General features: G+C 49.8%; 1 protein-coding gene across 1 annotated transcript in view; it reads left to right on the top strand.

Moving 5' to 3' along the window:
- Window positions 1-487: 487 nt before the first annotated feature.
- Window positions 488-9,799, top strand: part of LOC129843511 (kappa-type opioid receptor-like) — a 94,277-nt gene continuing 84,965 nt past the window's right edge. The window contains exons 1-2 of the mRNA XM_055912271.1: window positions 488-758; window positions 986-1,255. Of these exons, the coding sequence (XP_055768246.1) occupies window positions 990-1,255 (266 nt within the window). The 5' untranslated portion in view covers window positions 488-758; window positions 986-989. The remainder of the gene's footprint in view (window positions 759-985; window positions 1,256-9,799) is intronic.

The following is a 9,799-nucleotide window of genomic DNA, read 5'->3' as shown; positions in this document are numbered from 1 at the left end:
TAGAATCAACACCTCCACTCCTCCATACTGTCTTCTAGAATCAACACCTCCACTCCTCCATACTGTCTTCTAGAATCTAGATGTCAGATAGAGTTTACTGAGTGAGGTCCACATGGTAAAGACACGGGTGAGGAGAGCCTGGCAACCTGAATATGTTCTCTGTCTCTGTCTTTACTCAGCCTGAGTTTGCAAGCACACAGTTGGTTGATGAGGAGATTACTAAATAATGAATTAGTCATTAAATATCACTGGAGAAGTATACAGACGTGTAGGCTATTATCAATGATAAAACAGTATAATTACATAGTTGAATTGGGTATAGAGATATGTCATTCTGCTTGCCGTCTACTTATGGCTGGGGGATTAATTTACATTTCATTGAGGAAGGATTAATTCTGCATTGGGGAAGAATGAATGCTGATTTCGACTACATATTGGGAACGACCATCTTTTCAGTTTGCCTTGCTGCATATAGCCGTGTGTTTCTCTGTCTAGGTGGGCTCAGTCTCCGCCTTCTCTCCGCTCTGATGTCACTCACGGCAAGAGCCTTAGGCTTGGAGCCACCGGGGGAGTCAGTGGCTAGTTCATGCGGGGAAATCTGATTGAGAGCGCGTGATACCGTGATAGCTAGCACTACCAGGGTAAACGGTTATTTTCTGGAAAAGGATGGATGATCAAGGTTTGTTCATGGTAAAATATCCTGTTTAACTGCGGACACTTTTCACTCCAGTCAACTTTAAAAGAAGCAGTTATCAAAGGTAAGATTGATGTTATTTGAATGATGGGTGTCCATGTCCTTGAACATTTTTCTGTTTAAAATATTATCTTCAGATAATTAGCCTACAGCCTATATTCAAACTTGTACGAATGCCTCAACAAGCAAATGTCATGTTAATTATTGCAAAAACGCACCGTTTGAGAATAGCACTATACTTGTCAGTGTAACATTCAGTTCGTGTCTCTCCACTGGCCCGGTTGGTTTCAGCAACATGGCCAGCGTTGGTTCCCATGACAGTAACGGCGTGGTGCAGATCTTCAAGGAGGACCGGTGCCCATCCCCTCGCCTCGAGGACTGCCTCCTCAACCTCACGTGGCAGACAGATTTCCCGGAGCTGTTCAACCACACAGCTAATGGCAGCTGGCTGGGGGACCCGGAGCCCATGTCGCCAATCATCCTTATCATAGCGGTGATGTACTCCGTAGTGTTTGTGGTCGGACTGGTTGGAAACTGCCTGGTCATGTTTGTTATCATCAGGTGAGTTAGTCATGTTCTGACTAGGTTAGTCTACTCCTGTCCCTTGCCTGTATGGTCCATGTGGAGAAAACTAGGGTTATAGGCTATGTGATGCATAGATGAAGGCATCACTACGTTAGCACAGATCCACAGATCCAAGCATGCAGCCTTGGGAGTTTTTATCCCAGCACTGGACCATGGTTTGATGTAATCTGGACTGTGGTTGGGTGTAATCTAGACTGTGGTTAGGTGTAATCTGGACTGTGGTTAGGTGTAATCTAGACTGTGGTTAGGTGTAATCTGGACTGTGGTTAGATGTAATCTAGACTGTGGTTAGGTGTAATCTGGACTGTGGTTAGGTGTAATCTAGACTGTGGTTAGATGTAATCTAGACTGTGGATGGGTGTAATCTAGACTGTGGTTAGGTGTAATCTGGACTGTGGTTAGGTGTAATCTAGACTGTGGTTAGGTGTAATCTAGACCTTGGTTGGATGTAATCTGGACTGTGGTTAGGTTTAATCTGGACTGTGGTTAGGTGTAATCTAGACTGTGGTTAGGTGTAATCTGGACTGTGGTTAGATGTAATCTAGACTGTGGATGGGTGTAATCTAGACTGTGGTTAGGTGTAATCTGGACTGTGGTTAGGTGTAATCTGGACTGTGGTTAGGTGTAATCTGGACTGTGGTTTGATGTAATCTGGACTGTGGTTGGGTGTAATCTAGACTGTGGTTAGGTGTAATCTAGACCTTGGTTGGATGTAATCTGGACTGTGGTTGGGTGTAATCTAGACTGTGGTTAGGTGTAATCTAGACCTTGGTTGGATGTAATCTGGACCGTGGTTAGGTGTAATCTAAACTGTGGTTAGGTGTAATCTAGACCTTGGTTGGGTGTCATCTAGACTGTGGTTAGGTGTAATCTAAACTGTGGTTAGGTGTAATCTAGACCTTGGTTAGGTGTAATCTAAACTGTGGTTAGGTGTAATCTAGACTGTGATTTACATATGTAAATCACTGGATACTTCCTCATAAGGGGCGGCAGGGTCGGCAGGGTAGCCTAGTGGTTAGAGCGTTGGACTAGTAACCATAAGGTTGCAAGTTCAAATCCCCGAGCTGACAAGGTACAAATCTGTCGTTCTGCCCCTGAACAGGCAGTTAACCCACTGTTCCCAGGCTGTCATTGAAAATAAGAATTTGTTCTTAACTGACTTGCCTAGTTAAATAAAGGTAAAATAATAAAAACAAATAAAATAAGCATTACACAAAGTGTTTGGAATATAGCAGTTTGATAACAGGAGTGAACTCAGTGAGAGGAAGCTAGAAATACATTGAATAAACCTGACAATTCTAGACTGTGGTTAGGTGTAATCTAGACCATGGTTAGATGTAATCTAGACTGTGGTTAGGTGTAATCTGGACTGTGGTTAGGTGTAATCTGGACCGTAGTTAGATGTAATCTGGACTGTGGTTAGGTGTAATCTGGACTGTGGTTAGATGTAATCTAGACTGTGGTTAGGTGTAATCTGGACTGTGGTTAGGTGTAATCTAGACTGTGGTTAGGTGTAATCTGGACTGTGGTTAGATGTAATCTATACTGTGGTTAGGTGTAATCTAGACTGTGGTTAGGTGTAATCTAGACTGTGGTTAGGTGTAATCTAGACTGTGGTTAGGTGTAATCTGGACTGTGGTTAGGTGTAATCTGGACTGTGGTTAGGAGTAATCTGGACTGTGGTTAGGTGTAATCTGGACTGTGGTTAGGTGTAATCTAGACTGTGGTTAGGTGTAATCTAGACTGTGGTTAGGTGTAATCTGGACTGTGGTTAGGTGTAATCTGGACTGTGGTTAGGTGTAATCTGGACTGTGGTTAGGTGTAATCTGGACTGTGGTTAGGTGTAATCTAGACTGTGGTTAGGTGTAATCTAGACTGTGGTTAGGTGTAATCTAGACTGTGGTTAGGTGTAATCTAGACTGTGGTTAGGTGTAATCTAGACTGTGGTTGGGTGTAATCTAGACTGTGGTTAGGTGTAATCTAGACCATGGTTAGGTGTAATCTGGACTGTGGTTTGGTGTAATCTACACTGTGGTTAGGTGTAATCTAGACTGTGGTTTGGTGTAATCTAAACTGTGGTTAGATGTAATCTAGACCGTGGTTTGGTGTAATCCAGACTGTGGTTTGGTGTAATCTATATGAATTGCTATTGAAACAATTAAATAAATAAACGACTAGGACCCTACTATGCTGAATTATTATGAGGACGTTGTGTGTAAGTGTTTGTTCTGGTTGAACTATCAACTGCTCCCACTCCACTGACTCGATGACATGGAGCTGTCTGAGTTTGGCGCCCAACACTGAGATGCTGTGTGTTTGAAGTTTGTGGACGTTCCTTTGTCTGAGTTTGGCGCCCAACACTGAGATGCTGTGTGTTTGAAGTTTGTGGACGTTCCTTTGTCTGAGTTTGGCGCCCAACACTGAGATGCTGTGTGTTTGAAGTTTGTGGACGTTCCTTTGCGCCCCCAAGTGGAACACATTCAGAGCCAAAACTGTCAAAATACAGATTTAGATTCCGATTAATTTCACAATTAAAAATTGTTCACTGCCAGTGTGTGTGTGTGTGTGTGGGGAGGATGCGAGCTTGTATGTGTGCACGTGCGTGTGTGTGTGTGTGGGGGATGCGAGCTTGTATGTGTGCACGTGCGTGTGTGTGTGGGGGGGGGGTGCGAGCTTGTATGTGTGCACGTGCGTGTGTGTGTGTGTGGGGGATGCGAGCTTGTATGTGTGCACGTGCGTGTGTGTGTGTGTGGGGGATGCGAGCTTGTATGTGTGCACGTGCGTGTGTGTGTGTGGGGGATGCGAGCTTGTATGTGTGCACGTGCGTGTGTGTGTGTGTGGGGGGTGCGAGTTTGTATGTGTGCGTGTGTGTGCGTGTGTGTGTGTGTGTGTGTGTGTGTGTGTGTGTGTGTGTGTGTGTGTGTGTGTGTGTGTGTGTGTGGGGGGGGGGGATGCGAGCTTGTATGTGTGCACGTGCGTGTGTGTGTGTGTGTGTGTGGGGGATGCGAGCTTGTATATGTGCACATGCGTGTGTGTGTGTGTGCGTGTGTGTGACATGGCTATGATAATGTGGTTCTCTGGATCCTTGATGCCTTTTTTTTTGCATCAGAATCAGTCAGGATTCTAAAAGGTGATGATTGGTAGATTAGTAGAATAGTAGATTAGTAGAATAGTAGATTGGTAGATTGGAACATTAGTAGAATAGTAGATTGGTAGATTGGTAGAATAGTAGATTAGTAGATTGGTAGAATGGAACATTAGTATATTAATAGAATGGTAGATTGGTATATTAGTAGAATGGTAGATTGGTATATTGGTAGAATAGTAGATTGGTAGAATGGTAGAATGGTAGATTGGTAGTATGGTAGATTAGTAGAATTGTAGATTAGAAGAATGATTTATCGGTGGAATGGTAGATTGGCAGTGTAGTAGATTAGTAGAATGGTAGCTCAGTAGATTGGTGGAATGGTTGAATGGTAGATTGGTGGAATGGTATATTGGTAGTATAGTAGATTAGTGGAATGGTAGATTAATAGATTAGTCAAATGGTAGATTGGTAGATTGGTGGAATGGTATATTGGTAGTATTAACAATTAGTAGAATGCTTGAATGGAAGAATGGTAGATTAGTAGAATGGTAGATTAGTAGAATGGTACACTGGTAGATTAGTAGAATGGTAGATTGGTAGAATGGTAGATTAGTAGAATGAGAGAATGGTAGATTGGGGGTAGAAGGCTTGGGTTGGGGGTAGAAGCTGTTCAGCAGTCTGATGGCTTGGGGGTAGAAGCTGTTCAGCAGTCTAATGGCTTGGGGGGTAGAAGCTGTTCAGCAGTCTAATGGCTTGGGGGTAGAAGCTGTTCAGCAGTCTGATGGCTTGGGGGTAGAAGCTGTTCAGCAGCTTGGGGGTAGAAGCTGTTCAGCAGTCTGATGGCTTGGGGGTAGAAGCTGTTCAGCAGTCTGATGGCTTGGGTGTAGAAGCTGTTCAGCAGTCTAATGGCTTGGGGGGTAGAAGCTGTTCAGCAGTCTAATGGCTTGGGGGTAGAAGCTGTTCAGCAGTCTGATGGCTTGGGTGTAGAAGCTGTTCAGCAGTCTAATGGCTTGGGGGGTAGAAGCTGTTCAGCAGTCTAATGGTTTGGGGGTAGAAGCTGTTCAGCAGTCTGATGGCTTGGGGGTAGAAGCTGTTCAGCAGTCTAATGGCTTGGAGGTAGAAGCTGTTCAGCAGTCTAATGGCTTGGGGGTAGAAGCTGTTCAGCAGTCTAATGGCTTGGAGGTAGAAGCTGTTCAGCAGTCTAATGACTTGGGGGTAGAAGCTGTTCATCAGTCTGATGGCTTGGGGGTAGAAGCTGTTCATCAGTCTGATGGCTTGGGGGTAGAAGCTGTTCAGCAGTCTGATGGCTTGGGGGTAGAAGCTGTTCAGCAGTCTGATGGCTTGGGGGTAGAAGCTGTTCAGCAGTCTAATGGCTTGGGGGTAGATGCTGTTCAGCAGTCTGATGGCTTGGGGGTAGAAGCTGTTCAGGAGCCTTTTGGTCCCAGATTTAGCGCTCCGGTTCTGTTAGCCGTGTGCTAGCAGAGAGGACAGTCTATGACTGGGGTGGCTTTTCATAGCTTAGCATTCAGAGGTCGAGACAGCAGGTGCGGTAGAGAAATAGAGAGACCAGAGAGAGAGGGAGATAGAGACCAGAGTGAGACCAGAGTGAGAGGAAAGAGAGGGAGATAGAGAGACTAGAGAGAGAGGGAGATAGAGACCACAGAGAGACTAGAGAGAGGGAGATAGAGACCCAGCCCTCATCACCAGGCCATGTCTCAATACCCTGCCCTCATCACCAGGCCATGTCTCAATACTCAGCCCTCATCACCAGGCCATGTCTCAATACCCAGCCCTCATCACCAGGCCATGTCTCAATACCCAGCCCTCATCACCAGGCCATGTCTCAATACCCAGCCCTCATCACCAGGCCATGTCTCAATACCCAGCCCTCATCACCAGGCCATGTCTCAATACCCAGCCCTCATCACCAGGCCATGTCTCAATGCCCTGCCCTCATCACCAGGCCATGTCTCAATGCCCAGCCCTCATCACCAGGCCATGTCTCAATACCCAGCCCTCATCACCAGGCCATGTCTCAATACCCAGCCCTCATCACCAGGCCATGTCTCAATACCCAGCCCTCATCACCTGGCCATGTCTCAATACCCAGCCCTCATCACCAGGCCATGTCTCAATACTCAGCCCTCATCACCTGGCCATGTCTCAATACCCAGCCCTCATCACCAGGCCATGTCTCAATACCCTGCCCTCATCACCAGGCCATGTCTCAATACTCAGCCCTCATCACCAGGCCATGTCTCAATACCCAGCCCTCATCACCAGGCCATGTCTCAATACCCAGCCCTCATCACCAGGCCATGTCTCAATACCCAGCCCTCATCACCAGGCCATGTCTCAATACCCAGCCCTCATCACCAGGCCATATCTCAATACCCAGCCCTCATCACCAGGCCATGTCTCAATACCCAGCCCTCATCACCAGGCCATGTCTCAATACCCAGCCCTCATCACCAGGCCATGTCTCAATACCCAGCCCTCATCACCTGGCCATGTCTCAATACCCAGCCCTCATCACCTGGCCATGTCTCAATACCCAGCCCTCATCACCAGGCCATGTCTCAATACCCAGCCCTCATCACCTGGCCATGTCTCAATACCCAGCCCTTATCATGTCTTAATGCTGTTTCAATGTCTTAATACTGTTTCAATGTCTTAATGCTGCATCTCAGTGCAAGAGGCGTTACTACAGTCCCTGGTTCGAATCCAGGCTGTACCACATCCAGCTGTGATTGGGAGTCCCATCGGGTGGTGCACAATTGGCCCAGCGTCGTTCGGGTTTGGCCGGGAAAGACCCTTATTGTAAATAGGAATTTGTTCTTAACTTACTTGCCTAGTTAAATAAAGGTTACATTTAAAATTTACATTTCAAATGCTGTTTCAATGTTCAATTCTGTTTCAGTTTCTTAATGCTGTTTCAATGCCTGTAATAATCCAGGGGTTTTCAACCCCTCCCAGGCAGACTGGTGACCCAGGGGCCCCCTCCCAGGCAGACTGGTGACCCAGGGACCCCCTCCCAGGCAAACTGGTGACCCAGGGACCCCCTCCCAGGCAAACTGGTGACCCAGGAACCCCTTCCCAGGCAAACTGGTGACCCAGGGAACCCCTCCCAGGCAGACTGGTGACCCAGGGTACCCTTCCCAGGCAGACTGGTGACCCAGGGTCCCCTTCCCAGGCAGACTGGTGACCCAGGGAACCCTTCCCAGGCAGACTGGTGACCCAGGGAACCCTTCCCAGGCAAACTGGTGACCCAGGGTCCCCCTCCCAGGCAAACTGGTGACCCAGGGAACCCTTCCCAGGCAGACTGGTGACCCAGGGAACCCCTCCCAGGCAGACTGGTGACCCAGGGAACCCTTCCCAGGCAGACTGGTGACCCAGGGAACCCTTCCCAGGCAGACTGGTGACCCAGGGAACCCCTCCCAGGCAAACTGGTGACCCAGGGAACCCTTCCCAGGCAGACTGGTGACCCAGGGAACCCTTCCCAGGCAGACTGGTGACCCAGGGAACCCCTCCCAGGCAGACTGGTGATCCAGGGTCCCCTTCCCAGGCAAACTAGTGACCCAGGGTCCCCTTCCCAGGCAGACTGGTGACCCAGGGTCCCCCTCCCAGGCAGACTGGTGACCCAGGGAACCCCTCCCAGGCAGACTGGTGACCCAGGGAACCCCTCCCAGGCAGACTGGTGACCCAGGGAACCCCTCCCAGGCAGACTGGTGACCCAGGGTCCCCTTCCCAGGCAGACTGGTGACCCAGGGTCCCCTTCCCAGGCAGACTGGTGACCCAGGGTCCCCTTCCCAGGCAGACTGGTGACCCAGGGTCCCCTTCCCAGGCAGACTGGTGACCCAGGGTCCCCCTCCCAGGCAGACTGGTGACCCAGGGAACCTCTCCCAGGCAGACTGGTGACCCAGGGCACCTCTCCCAGGCAGACTGGTGACCCAGGGAACCCCTCCCAGGCAGACTGGTGACCCAGGGTCCCCCTCCCAGGCAAACTGGTGACCCAGGGAACCCTTCCCAGGCAGACTGGTGACCCAGGGAACCCCTCCCAGGCAGACTGGTGACCCAGGGAACCCTTTCCAGGCAGACTGGTGACCCAGGGAACCCTTCCCAGGCAGACTGGTGACCCAGGGAACCCCTCCCAGGCAAACTGGTGACCCAGGGAACCCTTCCCAGGCAGACTGGTGACCCAGGGAACCCTTCCCAGGCAGACTGGTGACCCAGGGAACCCCTCCCAGGCAGACTGGTGATCCAGGGTCCCCTTCCCAGGCAAACTAGTGACCCAGGGTCCCCTTCCCAGGCAGACTGGTGACCCAGGGTCCCCCTCCCAGGCAGACTGGTGACCCAGGGAACCCCTCCCAGGCAGACTGGTGACCCAGGGAACCCCTCCCAGGCAGACTGGTGACCCAGGGAACCCCTCCCAGGCAGACTGGTGACCCAGGGTCCCCTTCCCAGGCAGACTGGTGACCCAGGGTCCCCTTCCCAGGCAGACTGGTGACCCAGGGTCCCCTTCCCAGGCAGACTGGTGACCCAGGGTCCCCTTCCCAGGCAGACTGGTGACCCAGGGTCCCCCTCCCAGGCAGACTGGTGACCCAGGGAACCTCTCCCAGGCAGACTGGTGACCCAGGGCACCTCTCCCAGGCAGACTGGTGACCCAGGGAACCCCTCCCAGGCAGACTGGTGACCCAGGGAACCTCTCCCAGGCAAACCGGCAACCCAGGGACCCACATCATATGGTTTTCAATATGGCTTGTCTTATCAGGTGAATGATAATGGCAAGGAGAAGTAATAAACATTTCTAAATGAATAGATTTGGTAGATAGTTTTTCATTATTTTGACCTCCCCACATCATAATTGGAAGGGGAAGTGTAAATTCGAATGCTGCTTTTTGATTGTAGCATCAGTGTTCTGCTAGTGTATGCACTCTGAAGTCATACTAGGGCTGACACGGAGGACTGGTGAAGAGCAGAATCAGGGCTGACACGGAGGACTGGTGAAGAACAGAATCAGGGCTGACACGGAGGACTGGTGAAGAGCAGAATCAGGGCTGGCACGGAGGACTGGTGAAGAACAGAATCAGGGCTGACAGATGACTGGTGAAGAACAGAATCAGGGCTGACAGATGACTGGTGAAGAACAGAATCAGGGCTGACACAGAGGACTGGTGAAGAGCAGAATCAGGGCTGATACAGAGGACTGGTGAAGAACAGAATCAGGGCTGACACAGAGGACTGGTGAAGAACAGAATCAGGGCTGACCTGGAGGACTGGTGAAGAACAGAATCAGGGCTGACAAGGAGGACTGGTGAAGAACAGAATCAGGGCTGACAAGGGGGACTGGTGAAGAACAGAATCAGGGCTGACACATAGGACTGGTGAAGAACAGAATCAGGGCTGACACAGAGGACTGGTGAAGAACAGAA

Source organism: Salvelinus fontinalis, unplaced genomic scaffold (genome assembly GCF_029448725.1).
Source record: "Salvelinus fontinalis isolate EN_2023a unplaced genomic scaffold, ASM2944872v1 scaffold_0151, whole genome shotgun sequence".
Lineage (NCBI taxonomy): Eukaryota > Metazoa > Chordata > Actinopteri > Salmoniformes > Salmonidae > Salvelinus > Salvelinus fontinalis.
This window is presented reverse-complemented; position numbering and strand designations above follow the sequence as displayed.